The sequence below is a fragment of the Erythrolamprus reginae genome, chromosome 2 (genome assembly GCF_031021105.1).
Source record: "Erythrolamprus reginae isolate rEryReg1 chromosome 2, rEryReg1.hap1, whole genome shotgun sequence".
NCBI classification, from domain to species: Eukaryota; Metazoa; Chordata; class Lepidosauria; order Squamata; family Dipsadidae; genus Erythrolamprus; species Erythrolamprus reginae.
In genome coordinates, this window is record NC_091951.1 from 324,177,061 (window position 1) to 324,193,032 (window position 15,972).

Below are 15,972 nucleotides of genomic sequence, written 5' to 3' on the forward strand. Positions count from 1 at the left end.
CTACAGGATCAGGGCTTCGCATTTCAAGGAGTCCAGGTCAGTATTCCCCTCGGTTTCGATCCCAATCTAGAACCACCAGGGGCAGAGGTTCCCGTTATCAGAGAGGATCCTCCTCTACCAGGGCTTCCAAAAGAGCCAGATGGTAAGTTTTCCTCCTTTCCCATAGGCGGTCGCCTAGCCTGGTTCTCTTCCGCCTGGCACCGTTCTTGTAAGGACCCCTGGGTCATTGACTCTGTGGAAAGGAGCCTAAAGTTAGAGTTCATTTCACCTCCCTCTAACCGTTTTTATTTCTTGTCCTTCTCCCAGTTCCCCTCCATCTCGTATCCGAATGGAGGAGGCTATTTCTCATTTGTTGACTATTAGAGCTATTCAACCGGTCCCCTCTCTCCAGAGAGGTTTAGGCTTTCTCCCATCCTCTTCAGGGTCCCTAAGACCTCTGGAGGCTGGAGAGCCATCTTAAATTTTAAAAAAATGGAACCGGTTCATAAAATATAGGATTTTCAAAATGCATTCCTTATCTTCCATTTTTAGCAGCTCTACATCGGGGAGACTTTATGGTGTCTCTGGATCTCACGGAGGCCTCCCTCCATATCCCCATTGTCAAGGTCCATAGGAAATTTCTGCGCTTTGCCTTTCAAGGCAGGCATTTTCAGTGTAGGGCCATGCCATTTGGGCTCTACTCAGCTCCCAGAGTCTTCTCTAAACTCTTGGGATCCTTGGCGGCTCATATCCGAGCTTCTCCCATTCATATTTTATGTTATTTAGATGACATTTTAATTCATGGAAATTCCAGAACTGGGTGGCGGCAGACCTCTCTTTTACCATGTCGGTTCTACAGAATCATGGTTTCTCCATAATTCTTGAAGGGAGCCACCTTGATCCATCCACTTCCATTCTGCATCTGGGAACTATCATTAATCCTGAGTTATCCCAGGTTTTCCTCTCCACTGAGAGAAAACGCAGCTTTTTGGATCTCATTGCTCGCATCCTGCCCCAGCAATCTACCTCCTTTGCCACCCTATCTTCCCTTTGGGTAAAATGGTGTCATCTATTGGTATTGTCCCCTGGGCCTGTCTTCACGCCAGGGAACTACAGTGGCTTCTATTACCTCCCAGAGATCGGGCCACAGCTACTCGAATCGTCGCCATTCCACCGACGGTTCGCAGGTCCCTCAAGTGGTGGACTTCTCCAGCCCTAGACAAGGGATCTCCCTTCCAGTGTCCCGACCAGTTGTAGTCACCACAGATGCCAGCCTCTCGGGCTGGGGAGTCCACGCCCAGGGTCTTTTAGCTCAGGGCACATGGTCACTGGAGGAGGCTTCCAGGCCCGTCAATTGATTAGAATTAAGAGCCGTGTCTCTAGCTCTAAAACAATTCCAATCTCACACCTCCAACCAGCATGTGCTGATTTTCACCGACAATATAGCCACCAAAAGCCATATTTGCAGACGGGGAGGCACAAGAGCCTAGGCCTCAGGAGGGAGGCCCTGAAGTTAGGCCTTTGGGCAGAGAAGAATCTCCAGTCGCTTCTAGCCGACCACATCTCGGGGAGCCTCAACGTCCAAGCGGACTGGCTCTCGCGAGCGACCATAGATCCAGGCGAGTGGAATCTCCATCAGTCACTGTTCCACCAAATCTGCCTCAGGTTCGGCCATCCAGTGTTGGATCTATTGGCGACCAAAGCCAATGCCCAGCTCCCTCACTTCATCTCCAGGTTCCCGTCTCCGGGAGCAGAGGCAATCACTGCTCTCAGGAGTCCTTGGCCTCCAGGTCTATTGTATGCCTTCCCTCCAATTCCAATTCTGCCAGACGTGATCAACAAAATTCTCCTGGAGAAGGCCCGAGTAATTCTGATTGCCCCTCACTGGCCTCGCAGGCCCTGGTTCGCGGACCTCCAACAATGTCCGTCCAGGACCCCTGGCGACTCCCCGTTTCGGAGGATATGTTGCGACAGGGGGCCTCCTTCCATCCAGACCCAGAGTGGTTCCACCTCACCGCCTGGTTATTATCCGGAGGGACTTAGACCTGCGAGGGTATGACCCGGACACAGTGGAAATCATCCTGAAGTCTGGAAGAGGGTCTACCAACCGGATCTACGACCATACTTGGTCCAAATTCCATCAGTGGTGCTTGCAGGAGGGCTTATCTCCCCTGTGTCTTCCCATCCACAGGATAATCACCTTCCTCATGAAAGGCTCCCACCAAGGCCTCTCTACCAGCACCATCCGCCGACACCTGGCCGCCATCTCTTCCGTCTTGGCGGGGCCTCGCAGGCAGCCCCTCCGCTCCCTTCCAGAAATCCAAGAATTTCTAAGAGGAGTGGCCAACCTCAGGCCTTCTAAAATCCACAGATATCTCACCTGGGTCTTGCCACGGGTTCTCCACTCTCTTACTCAGGCACCTTACGAACCCCTGAACTCTGCGTCCCTCAGGTACCTATCCTTCAAGGTAGCATTCCTGGTGGCGATTACATCCGCCCGACGCATATCTGAGTTGACAGCCTTTTCTATCAGACAGGACCTCTGGCAGTTTCATCAGGACAAGGTGGTTCTGCGACTGGACCCCACCTTTCTACCAAAGGTCAGTTCCATGTCCCACAGATCTCAGGTTATCATATTACCTTCCTTCTGCCTCCAACGAGAGCATCCCCTGGCAACTAGATGGCACACTCTGGATCTCACTAGAGCGCTAAAGGTTTATATCCAACGCACAAGACCCATCCGGAGGTCTGAAGCACTCTTCATAGCCTACCATCCCAGATCCTTGGGATCCAGAGTGTCTTCTACAGTAATAGGTCGTTGGATCAGAGGGACCATCTCTAAGGCCTACGAGACAGCTTCCCTTTCCATTCCAAGGAATATTACAGCGCATCCCACCAGAAGTGCTGCCACATCTGCCGCTTGGGCGACTCAGGCTCCGTTGGAAGAAGTCTGCAAAGCAGCCACTTGGGCCTCGCCAAATTCCTTCATCAACGATTCGTACGCATCAGCGGACGCTGCCTTCGGCAGAAGAGTACTCCAATCCGTTATCTCTCACGATAGCAAGGTACTCCCACCCTAGGGACCTATCTCTTGGGTATGTCCCATGTGACTGCTGGACCCACTCCTTCAGTACGGAGAATAGGCGTTGATTGCTTACCTGAACGCCTCTTCTCGTACGGTGAGTGGGTACAGCAGTCACTTCCCTCCCTTTGTGTGGTCTTCTTTTCCTTCTATTCTATTTTCTTATAACACATGAGAGTTGAACATTAAAGAGCTTCACTACTGAGCCTAGTCTATGGATTCGCGAATTCTGGGGAAGGGGCGGATCCAGCAGTCTTTTTTAATACTAGGCTCAGTTCCAACGGATTGGACAGGAGCAACCCATGTGACTGCTGTACCCACTCACCGTACGAGAAGAGGCGTTCAGGTAAGCAATCAACGCCTATTTCCTTTTATCTTAAAGAATATGTTTAAATGCAGATGCCCTGATTTCAGTACCAGACATATTTCTTGGGACTGTTCCCTCGTCTTTCATTAATTATCTAAGTTGATGAAATTTCCATACTACTTTATGGAACTTTGAACAAAAGGATTTTGTTATATTTTTTCCTGCCTGTATCTTCATGGTATAATGTCATTTTTCTTGCATGACTTTGGCTTTGTTTACCATCAACATACTGTATTTCAGAAAGCAAAGCTCTTTCATTTCTAATTACAACAGAAAAGGAAACTCTATTACTAGTATTTGAAGGTTATACAGGAAAATATTATTTAATGCAGCCTAACTGAATGTGGTGTGCTGCAGATGTGTTCTTTGAGGATTATGGCATTTCGAATCCAACACATACTGAAGAGCCCAGGAAAGATGACTGATTGATTGGGGCTGTTTGGTGCTTACCTGGAAAACAGGAAAACCAGGGAATTATCAGGGAATTCATGAAAAAAACCAGAATAAATCAAGGAAAAAACCCAAACTATTAAAATGCTTAAAAGTCAGGGAAAATCCATGTTAAAATCAACGCCCCGAGTTTTTGGAGAGGGGTGACATACAAATCTAAATAATAATAATAATAATAATAACAATAATAATAATAATAATAAATAAATAAATAAATATAAAAAACAACGGATTGCGCTGCCTGGCAGAGTCAAGCAAAAATGAGCATAACTGTGGCAACAACTTGCTTCTTCAGCTACCGATATTTCTCTATGGCTTAGACGTTTGGTACGACATCATCTATGACTGTGCCTTAACTAGGTTGCAAGTTACAGGGAAATATTGGGGAATTTCAAAATGCTTTCCCCCTGGATACCCTGTGCTTAATTGACTATAATATTATACTCTGTTCTGATGGAAATTCATATAAACTATATGCAAATCCTTCTAAACGTCAGTGTTGTTAGTTGAATCCAAGAGTACTTCTCAAGGACCAACCTTTCCATTATCCAAATGTCTGATTCCACAATTGAAACAAAGCACAGGAGCAACTCACTGTTATACTCAGTAGGTATGCAAAGAGGCTAAGGCAATGGTTTTCATCCTTGGTGACTTTAAGATGTGTGGAATTCAACTGTCGGGGGTATTCTGGAACTCATCTTTAAAGTTACCAAGGTTGAAAAATAGTGGGCTAAGGGAAAGGACATGTCTGCAAGTAAATCCACAGTGTTGACTTGAGGGCCAATAGCCAATCAGCATTTATTTCCTAACCTAGTCAATAGATGAGCTCAGTGGTGTCTCACCCATTAGTATTTTTTTTACTGGCCAATGAAAAATGCTTTCTACTTTCTCCTTTATTTCACCTCCCCCTGCCCATCTCTGTAACCACAATAAAAAGTTACACTACCAACATTTTTTAATATACAGTAAGCAACTGTCAAGCTTTTTATGCTTGTTTGTGTTTGGGTCCTACCTTGTTGTGATGCTTTTTGTTGCCATACCGGCAAAATGGGAGATGAGGTGACTCTCCCAAGTGGCAGCCCAGGCTACACCATTATAACAGTAGAGTGAAACAGCAATTATTTGGCTGGGACCATCACTGCTTCAAATGGGAAATTCTTTTGAAGAACGGTTTTACATTACCACTTAGGAAAACTATGGACTGATGTCATGGTAAGGTTAGAACACAGCCACAGATCAAGCTTCCCCATCATTTGTGGGGAAGCTTGATCTGCAAGCTGATCTGCCTCCATATTTGCAAATGACTCCGTGTTTCCTTGAGAGTACTGTGCTTGGCTGGATGTTTTAAGCGATGTAGCCTTTTAGTCTTGGTAACACCTGTAGGTGTTATCTGAATGACAGCCACAATTATAATATGGATCATGCAGTGAATATCTGTGTTGGTTCGCTACACATGGAAGATATTATTGAGCAACATTTTAGGCTAACCAGCACATAGAGCTATTTTTGCAGTGTATGATATTCATTGCAGTGTTTAAAAATCTTACTCTTGACGTGAAATATTTTCCTAATATAAACAAGTGTATGAAAAAATGTGAACTGAAGTGACTTTTTTTGCCAAGGGAGGCACATTTTTCATCTCTCTGGATATGAACATGTTGGCACACATGTTCCTGTGGATTTCAGCATTTTAATCTGAGGATTTCCTCTGAGCGTCTCCTCCCTTGTACTTCCTTCCTTGAACTTCAGAATGTATCTACAAATTGAAGCAGTTTGCTCTTTGGTTAAATAGTTGAAGCTGTGATCACTAGGAGTTGTTGCCTAACCTACTAAATCATGTTTATCTCAGAATGAAACTTCATCTAATTGCCTTTCTGTTGAATATTATCCATGTGTCCCAAATAATTTCCTCCTCCTGTGCCTCAGTTGTGCATTGGCCTTTCCTACCTTCCCAAGAATTGTGCCATAATAATAATTTTGCCTTAAAAAAACATTATATGAGATAAGGAATATTGGAGGAAAACTGAAGAGAATTTAATGTAAGATTTCTAGATGGCTGGCAAAGTCATCTGGATCTCTGCAAAGTTATATCAACAAAATGTTGACTGCTTTGTTTTTAGAAAGTTGAACTGGAAACATCACCCAGTTAGGGAATGTTTCATTTCCCACTAATAAATAATGGCTCTGCAGCGGTGAAATGCTCCCGGTTCGCTTGTGCCTGTCAATCATTGGAGAACTGGTCGCGAAAGGAGTGTTACTCTCCTCCCACCCGCCAGGCACTGCCATTTGGGTTCTTTTACTCTCTGCTCATGCACAGAACGCTTTCTGCATGTGCAGAGGGTAAAAGAACCCAAATGGTGGCATCCGGCGGATGGGTGGAGAGACCTCCCATTCCCTTCACGACTGGTTCTCTGACAACCAACAGGGAGGAGCAAGCATTTCACCCCCATGACTCTGTAAAGTTTTGGTCAGACAACAGTTCTAATCCTTCTGGTTTAGTATCTTTGCAGAGAATAAATCTAGATTTATTTATTTAGATTTGTATGCCGCCCCTCTCCGCAGACGTTCTGCCTTAAGTTTGTTTAACAGAATGAGCCATCTAGTCCAGCATTTGTGACTGTGATGTTATCCAGCATTGGTTTGCAATCCCCATCAACTCTAGACATCATGGATTTTCCCCACCATTGTTATCTGATGCAGTAGTCCATAGATTTTCAAATGAGGTTTTTCTTCATCTGGCTGGTGATCTCTGTTGCAGATTTCAAGGGTTAAATTCTGAATCACAGACTTATTGAGTGATTATATAAATAAATAATGCCAACGTGACATACAATCATTTTTGGCCTACATTACTAAGAAATATGGTCTTACTAGAGTTTCCAAACCATCCCACATTTCTGTTATAACTTTATATAAATCTAAAGAGTAATACACTGCTCAAAAAAAATAAAGGGAACACTTATACAACACAATATAACTCCAAGTAAATCAAATTTCTGTGAAATCAAACTATCCACTTAGGAAGCAACACTGATTGACAATCAATTTCACATGCTGTTGTATACATTCAACTTTGTACAGATCAAAGTATTCAATGAGAATATTTCATTAATTCAGATCTATGATGTGTTATTTGAGTGTTCCTTTTATTATTTTTTTGAGTAGTACATTAAAAAAAAAGATGTCTAGAGTATTTTGACATTCAAAGAAAGTATTTTAATAAACAACAATTTAAACATGAATTCCCTTGACAAATCCTTTCCAAGTAATCTTGTAACTGTTGGATGGCTTTGCCAAATGATCTTCATTTCTGGAATCTCATGTGGCCTTTTTGAAAAAATATTAAAACTATTTCAAATTTGTCCTTCCTAGTCTCCCCCCCCCCCCCCCGCCCCAGTATGCATTACTAACATATCCAAATTATAATGATTTGTAGGACTACCGGTAAGTAATCTTCAGTTAGCTGGATATGAAGCTTCCATTTCTAACTGCTGTTTTCTTAAACAGCTCTTTATGTATAATAGAATGAATCTTTTTGTATACATTGAATATTTTAAAACCCGGCTCTTGCTAGAGTGGCACAAAGGAAATGTTGATGTTGGGAGACAGTGAGGAAAATGGTTTTGAAACATTTTATGACCTGGCAGTGGCAGCTGCAGCAAGAAATGAGTTCATTATTCAAGAACTTTGACTTAGCTGGTAGTTTAGGAATATAGCCATATTTAAATGTAGGGTGTCTCTAAACTGGATGGCTTGGTAAGGTTAATGTATGAGAGAATGAGCCAGATTCAGAATATATTTTTTCCCCTCAAGGAAAACTTTTACTAGATATTAAGGGATTGGATTTGTCTCCTCTCCTATCCTGCAAAGGATGGCTTTATCCCCAATTGGACCATTCTATGTTTGCATTGGAGTTTTAAAATCTAGTAAAGAAAACCAGTGTCCAGCCAGCCATTACAATGGTGGCTAGAGTGGTGGGTTTCTACCGGTGCGCTAGGGTGTGCCGTTCCAGTAGCGACCTGATTGTGCAATTTGAATGTGGCCGCTCCAATGCTGTCTTCACCGGTCTGATGCGCAGCACCATCTTTTAATTCTTGGCCTTTTTTTGCTTCCTGTGCATGTGTGAAATTTTGCCGAAATCACACACACGCAACCGTCTCCTTTTGAGATTTTGGTGCTCTTTTGCTTCCTGTGCATGCAGGAAGTGTGAGGGGGTGCGCATGCAAGTGCCTGAATTGTCAGGATTCATGCACAGCGCATCATAAGCTGGTAAGAGGAACCTGCCCTTTGGGTGGCTAGGATACCAGTTGAAGACAAGAAGGGGTTGGAAGCTGCTCTCAGCACTGGCATAGCCAAGTTGTTCCTTCTCTTTGATAAATCTGTGTTAGCTGTGTGAATAGCCCCATTAGATGCATGAAACACCTGGAAATTTTGGTGACAGGTAGGCTTTGTGTATCTCATTTGAATGATTTCAGCATGACTTCCAATATTTGCATAACCACCTCAAAGATTGAGTAAGTGAAGAAGTACCCGCATACCAGGTTGATTCAAATAGGATTAGATAAACTAATCACTGAAGTACTATAACATAAATATGTTATATAAAGATAATTATAGCAAATACTGACATCATGAAATAAATCTTAATAATTTAAGTGGTGTGTATAAACCAGAGGTGGACCTGGTGGTGACTTATATTTCCATGCTCTGTACTTCTCCATTCAAGGGGCATTTATAGGATTGCTGTAGAAATTGTTTTTCTTCGCCTGAGGTTGAGGGATAGTGGAAATCTAGGAGTCTTCAACTTTGCTGTGTAAGGAAAAGAAATAAACCTATTTATAAAAATCATAATTCCATATTATTTTAAAATGTTTCTCTAATGTTTGGATTAATTGATAGTGTGCGTAATACTGTCCATGTCCAGCAAACATTCCATACATCCTTCTTTCTGAAAGCTGAACAGATCAAGCTTTGAAAATCTTTCCATCATAGAAATAGATAAAATGTTCTCTATAATCATTCCCTTTTTCTTTCTTTTTTGTTTTTCTATCCAAATTTCAGACTTTTCTATTCTGATTGCTTCTATTTCACTTCATTGACAAAATAAACCTATCAACTAAATACAGTCATACCTCGTCTTACGAACCTAATTGGTTCCAGGGGGAGGTTCGTAAGATGAAACATTGTTTCCCATAGGAAACAATGTAAAGTCAATTAATCCGTGCAACCAAAAAAACCCCCCGCAAAAAAAACCGCTGCCGCCTGGCTGTCACCTTTTAAAACAGCCTGGGGGCTTCTCAGCGACCTCCCGAACGCCGAAGCCAAACCCGAACTTCCGGGTTCGGCATTCGGAGACTGCTGGGAAGCCACGCGGCTGTTTTAAAAGGTGATAGCCGGGCTGGGGGGCTTCCCAGCAACCTCCTGAACCCCAAACCCAGAAGTTCGGCAAAAGTTCAGGGTTTGGGAGGTTGCTGGGAAGCCCCCCAGCCCGGCTGCGACCTCTTAAAACAGCCGGGCGGCTTCCCAGCAGCTTCCCGAAGCCGAATGCCAAACCCGAACTTCCGTGTTCGGCGTTCGGAGACTGCTGGGAAGCCGCGCGGCTGTTTTAAAAGGTCGCAGCCGGGCTGGGGGGCTTCCCTACAGCCTCCCGAACCCTGAACCCGGAAGTTCGGCAAAAGTTTGGGGTTCGGGAGGCTGCTGGGAAATCCCCCAGCCCGGCTGCGACCTTTTAAAACAGCCGGGCGGCTTCCCAGCAGCTTCCCGAAGCCGAACGCCAAACCTGAACTTCCGCGTTCGGCATTCGGCGACTGCTGGGAAGCCGCCCGGCTGTTTTAAAAGGTCGCAGCTGGGCTGGGGGGCTTCCCTACAGCCTCCCGAACCCTGAACCCGGAAGTTCGGCAAAAGTTTGGGGTTCGGGAGGCTGCTGGGAAATCCCCCAGCCCGGCTGCGACCTTTTAAAACAGCCGGGCGGCTTCCCAGCAGCTTCCCGAAGCCGAACGCCAAACCTGAACTTCCGCGTTCAGCATTCGGCGACTGCTGGGAAGCCGCCCGGCTGTTTTAAAAGGTCGCAGCCGGGCTGGGGGGCTTCCCAGCAGCCTCCCGAACCAAACCCGGGGTTCAGAAAAATTTTGCCTCTTCTTACGAACTTTTTTTGAGTTACGAACTGGCGTTCGGGAGGCTGCTGGGAAGCCCCGCCGCCCGGCTGTCACCTTTTAAAACAGCCGGGGGGCTTCCCAGCAGCCTCCCGAACGCCGGTTCGTAACTCGAAAAAAGTTCGTAAGAAGAGGCAAAATTTTTCTGAACCCCGGGTTCGTATCACGAGGGGTTCGTATCTTGAGGTACCACTGTAATGTAATTTGTAAGTTTATGTCATTTACATAAGATTCCTTTATGTAAATGACATTTTTCAATGTTTAAGCATTATTAATTCAACCTGCACTAGTGATTAAAGGACAAATTTTCTTCAACCAAACAACTGCTAGATATGTTGAGGCTGGAACCCCTGAAGTTTTAAGCCTAGCTTTAGAGGAGGTCAGAGTATTGAACGATGGACAAATTAATAGGATGCTTTGTGGCGTGGGAGTCTATGACACTGCATGATGCTAAACTGGCTGGAAGAAAACTCTTAACTTTTGCATGTAGCTGGGTAGTTTCCAATGCACTTGATGAAAAATATATAACAACATATATCTACATTTAACTTTATGTATTTTCCCCCAACAGCTGGTTTACCTCTTGCTGTTCTAAACTTGGCAAAAGTAAAGCCGTATCAGAGGGGCTTTTTCTGTAATGATGACAGCATCAGCTACCCGTTCCATGACAGTACCATCACATCTACTGTCCTCTACACAGTGGGGTTCACTGTGCCCATTTGCTCTGTAAGTAGCAAAATACATAGGCAGCTGTTTGGGGAAAGTATTAAGTATGTGTAGAGAACTCACCATTTCATAAAAGCTTTGAACATAAAGATTTTGGAATACAGTGATACCTCGTCTTATGAACTTAATTGGTTCCAGGAGGAGGTTCGTAAGGTGAAAAGTTTGTAACCTGAAACAATGTTTCCCATAGGAAACAATGTAAAACCGATTAATGCATGCAAGCAAAAAAAATATCGCAAAAACGGCACTCTGCTGGGCGCTGCCGCCCGGCTGTCACCTTTTGAAACAATCAGGCACTTCTTGGCGTTCTCCTGAACGCCGAACCTGAAAAGTGCGGCAAAAGTTCGGGTTCAGGAGAACACCGAGAAGCGCCACCGCCTGTCTCTCACCTCCCAAAACAGCGGGGGGGGGGGGGGGCTTCTCAGCGTTCTCCCAAATGCCGAACCTGGAAGTTTGGCAAAAGTTTGGGTTCAGCGTTTGGGTTCAGGATAATGCCGAAAAGCGCCGCCGTCCGGCTGTCACCTTAGCAGAAGAGCCGTGGAGCTGTCGGCTAGTTGGGAGGCTCAAACGGAGGTGGGGAATCCCAATAGGGAATTCCAGGGGCGGAGCTTTGACGTAACGAAGACGTCCTTCCTGGAGTCCACGTTTCAGCCGGCCAGGAAGGACGTCTCTGTGATGTCAAAGCTCCGCCCCTGGAATTTCCTATTGGGATTCCCCACTTCTCTTTGAGCCTCCCGATTGGCCGACAGCTCCACGGCTCTTCTGTGAAGGTGACAGCCAGGCGGCGGCGCTTCTCAGCGTTCTCCCGAACCCGAATGCCGCACCCAAACTTTTGCCGAACTTCCGGGTTTGGCATTCAGGAGAACGCCGAGAAACCTCCCGGCTGTTTTGGAAGGTGACAGCCGGGCGGCGGCGCTTCTTGGTGGTCTCCCGAACCCGAACCCAAACTTTTGCCGAACTTCCAGGTTCGGCATTCGCAGTGGCGGGTTCATAAGGCAAAAAAAGTTTGTAAGAAGAGGTAAAAAGATTCCGAACCCCGGGTTCGTATCTTGAAAAGTTCATATGACGAGGGGTTCGTATCACGAGGTACAACTGTAGTTGACTAATTATCATAATAGCTGAAAATCATTAAACTCTGTAAAATGTACTGAGGCTCCTGCTTATTACTCCAAATCAGTTTGACTCTTTCCGATTCTTTTGAAATGACAAGGTGATAAATTTGGATTTCTGTTGGTTGGGAAATCTGTTGGTTGGAAAATAAATAGCTAAAGAATTGAAACCTAAATGAGCAGAAGGCAATGCAGGAGATGCAAAGAAAACGGAAAAAGAAATAATGACAATGAAAACTAGTTTGTAGAATTTGTTTTCCCATTGTAGTTTGTCACAATGGGAAAACATCTGAAATCAAATGGCAATCCTAGCCTCACTTGTCAGGGAATACCATATAAGTCGTGGAACAAGATCAATTGTGCTAATCAGCAGATTGCAACCGAGCTGCCGTTTCCTTATTCAATGACACAGTAGGGTAATGATGGTGAACCATTTTTGGTTCGTGTGCCAAAAGGGTGTGTGTGTGTGAGTGTGTTAGCATGTGTGCCCATGCCCATACCCCTCCCCCCTTCATGTGCACCCTCCCTGCGCTGCCCCCCCACTCATGCGCACAGGCCTTGCTGAAGCCTGGTACATGAAAAAAATACCCAAACAGGCAAACCAGAAGTTCAGGAAAATGCACTTCCAGTTTGCCATTGTGCTGTTTTTTGCACTCCGGAAGGTTCAGGGAAGCTTCCTGCAACTCCGGAATGCAAAAAACAGCACAGTGGGCAAAACGGAAGTGTGTTTTCCAAACTTCTGGTTTGCCTATTGTGCTGTTTTTTGCACTCTGGAGCTTCAGGAAGGTCCCCTGAACTCTCTGGAGTGAAAAAAAAAAACAGCACAAAGGCAAAACGGAACTGTGTTTTCCTGAACTTCTGGTTTGTCTGTTGGGCGATTTTTTTGCCTCTGGGGCTTCAGGAAAGTTTCCCTGAAGTGTCCGGAGGGAGCAATGGCCTTTCCCAAGGCCGAAAATCAGCTGGCAAGCACGCACATGCGTGTTAGAGCTGACAAAAGACAAAGTTTCGCATTCCCTCCGATATGGCTCTGCGTGCCACGTGTGTTCTGTCTTTTGATAACATCTAAGCACCCAGAAACAGAGAGTTTATGGATATTTGGTACCCATGATTTGTTTTTTACTCATGATAAAACAGTGAGTGATGCAGAATTTGTTTTAATTAGAGTGGTATTATGTATACATGAACTCTTTTTCCAGGTGTATTTTTAATACATAACCCAGCCAATTTTAAGCAAAAATAGATACTAGAGGGAATACCTGGGTGTTTTCTTTTACTATTTATTATCTTTATTAGGTTTGACAAAGTTTTGTTTAGAACTACAGTGAAGTTGTTGTCATTAAACAAATGGTTGTAAGTCAAGGGCAACCGATATGCAGAAATATTTTTCATAGGAGACCTCATAAGACTTCTCATAGATAAAATCTGAACTAGTATAGTTCCAAAATAGTTTTACAATATTATCTCAGCTAATCAGTATGAACTCATATATATTAGGATAAAATGATGTATTCTGATAGCTCATTAAGATCGCCTGCTAAGCCCACAGGAATATTCTTATTTCTTTTTATACTCTCCAAATTCATGTCATCTGTATTCTGTTCAGTTATTAAACTAATACTAATGACTAGTAAAAAAAGTAACATAAGACTATAATAAAAAGGAGATCTGCACAATGTATTTGAGATTGAGTAATTGAGTTGAAACAAGAACTTGAAGTTTCTTTGCAAATAACAACTTGAAGCTTGTTTCTGAATGGTATATGCTATTAGTTTATGCTATTGGTGGTTTGTCTAAATCCCAAAGCTCACACAATGTTTTAGGCTTCATAAAATGGCTCTATTTCTCAAACTTTCCCATCGTCAATCAGCATTTTTCAGGGCAGTGTTGGATCGCTTATTCTCTTCATATACTCTTGTTCAGCATTCTCTGATTTGTATTGCAAGTTTAGTTACCGCATACCACATATGAGCTGATGCTTTCAGATGTATTCATCTGACCATAATCTGCATGACATAATGTTGGCGTTTCTTTCCAACTGCTTAAGCAGGATTTCATATTGGATAGGGTCCTAGCTTCTTAAACAGAACATGGATAATTCAGGGATTATTGTGTTTCATTCTGATCATTTCATCCCTTCTCTTCCTGTTTGTCATTTTGCGTTTCAAGGCTACTAATTATAGGACCTCTTACGCCTTTCTTCTTTGACAAAAACCAACATTTAGACCCTTAATTCTGCCTAAAGATGCTGATTCATAAATCAGATAAATGTATGATTCTAAATTTTGATTAGATAAAACATAGTTAAGGAAAAATGTACATCTGGTAACTTAAAGTATAGTGTGATTTCTCTAGAATGGTTAATAGAATGTTTTTTGATTGAGCTGGTTCAAATTCTTGGGTTAATTTTGTGAAGATAAATTCCAGTAAGTTGCAGACTCATATGTTCATGTTTTTTATTGGGATCATCAGGCAAGTAAAAATTGCATGGAATTTTTAGTTAAGGATTGTTAATTTAATGGTCTAAATACTAAACTAGTAGTTTATTTATCATATTTTTTGGAGTATAAGACGCACCTTAATTTTGCCATACACCATTTCTGACAGATGGCAGTCCAGTCTCTTCTTGAAAGCTTCCAGTGATGAAGCTCCCACAACTTCTGAAAGCAAGCTGTTCCATTGGTTGATTGTTCTCACTGTCAAAAAATGTCTAGGTTGAATTTCTCCTTAATCAGTTTCCATTCATCATTCCTTGAGTGGCCTCCAGATACTTTGGAAAATAGGTTGACTCCCTGCTCTCCGTGACAGCCCTTCTGATATTGGCACACTGCTACCATGACTTCCCTGGTCCTTCTCTTCACTAGACTAGCCATGCTAATTTCCTATAACTGTTTTTCATATGTTTTAGCCTCCAGTCCCCTTAATATTTGTTGCTCTTCTCTGCACTCTTTTTAGAGTCTCAACATCTTCTTTATAGTGTGGTGACCAAAACTTAATACAGTAATCTATCTGTTAATGCAATTTAGGATTGCATTGGCTTTTTTGGCTGCTGCTGCACACTGCTGGCTCATATTTAATTGGTTGTCCACTAAGACTTCAAGATCCCTGTCACAGTTAAGCCTGATTTCTCCCATTCTGTATGTGTACTTTTGTTTTTTCTTGTCTAAGAGTAAGAGTTTACTTTTTTCTGCATTGAATTTCGGAGAAGGGCGGCATACAAATCTAATAATTATTAATTATTATTATTATTATTTATTTTGTTAGTTGGGGCCCAGTGTTCAGGTCTGTCAAGATCCATCTGGATCTTGAGCCTATCATCTAAGGCAGTGTTGGCGAAGCTTTTTGGCACCGAGTACCGAAATGGGAGCACACACATATATGTGGAGGGCACTAGAAATTGGAAGAGCAATTCCTTGGCACACATGTGCCTGCCAGGAAACTGAACGTCTGGTTTCAAGTGTGCACATGCAAGCCATTCATCTGGTTTGCTGGTATCTGGTCTGTATGCATGCGCGAAGATCAGCTGGTTGGTGAAAATATTGAAGAGTATTGGGCCTAAGTTGGAACCTTGTACCCCACTGCAATGTATTTTTTCGGAGTTTAAGATGCCCTTTACTTTTCAGGGAGGAAAAACTCTACCTACCAGGTATTAATCTGGCTAGTGTCCTTAGCCTGTTCAGCTTCATTTTATCCCCTGGTTAGGGCTGAAATAACTTTTTTCAGGGAGAGTAGGAATGAAAACAAGTCTGAAAAGTCTTAGGGCAGAAAAAACTGCTTCGGTGTGAGTAGGAATAAAAATAAATGCTGCAAGCCAGGGAGATCAGAGTATAAGATGCATCCAATTTTTCAGGCTCTTTTAGGGAGGAGAAAAGTGCATTTTATACACAGAAAAATATGGTATTTCGCACATGCAGAGATGGTATCGTTAAGGATTACTTGTTGAGAATGGTTTGTCAACCAGTTACAAATACATCTGATGGTGATGCTATCTCTCCCATTTTTTAATAGCTTACCAAGAAACATTGTCTATTTGCAAATTCAATTACTCTTATATAGAAATATTACTTTTGCCTAGTCATAATCACCCTAAAAAGATTTATGATATATTAC

At 43.3% G+C, this 15,972-nt stretch overlaps 1 protein-coding gene across 2 annotated transcripts in view; it reads left to right on the forward strand.

The window, feature by feature from the left end:
* PLPP1 (phospholipid phosphatase 1) overlaps positions 1 to 15,972 on the forward strand; it is a 93,846-nt gene that overhangs the window by 21,974 nt on the left and 55,900 nt on the right. Inside the window, exon 2 of one of the 2 annotated variants that reach the window (XM_070743346.1) lies at positions 10,602 to 10,756. The exons of the other annotated variant lie outside the window; for it this stretch is intronic. Within the exon in view, the coding sequence (XP_070599447.1) occupies positions 10,602 to 10,756 (155 nt within the window). The remainder of the gene's footprint in view (positions 1 to 10,601; positions 10,757 to 15,972) is intronic. 2 annotated transcript variants of the gene reach the window in all.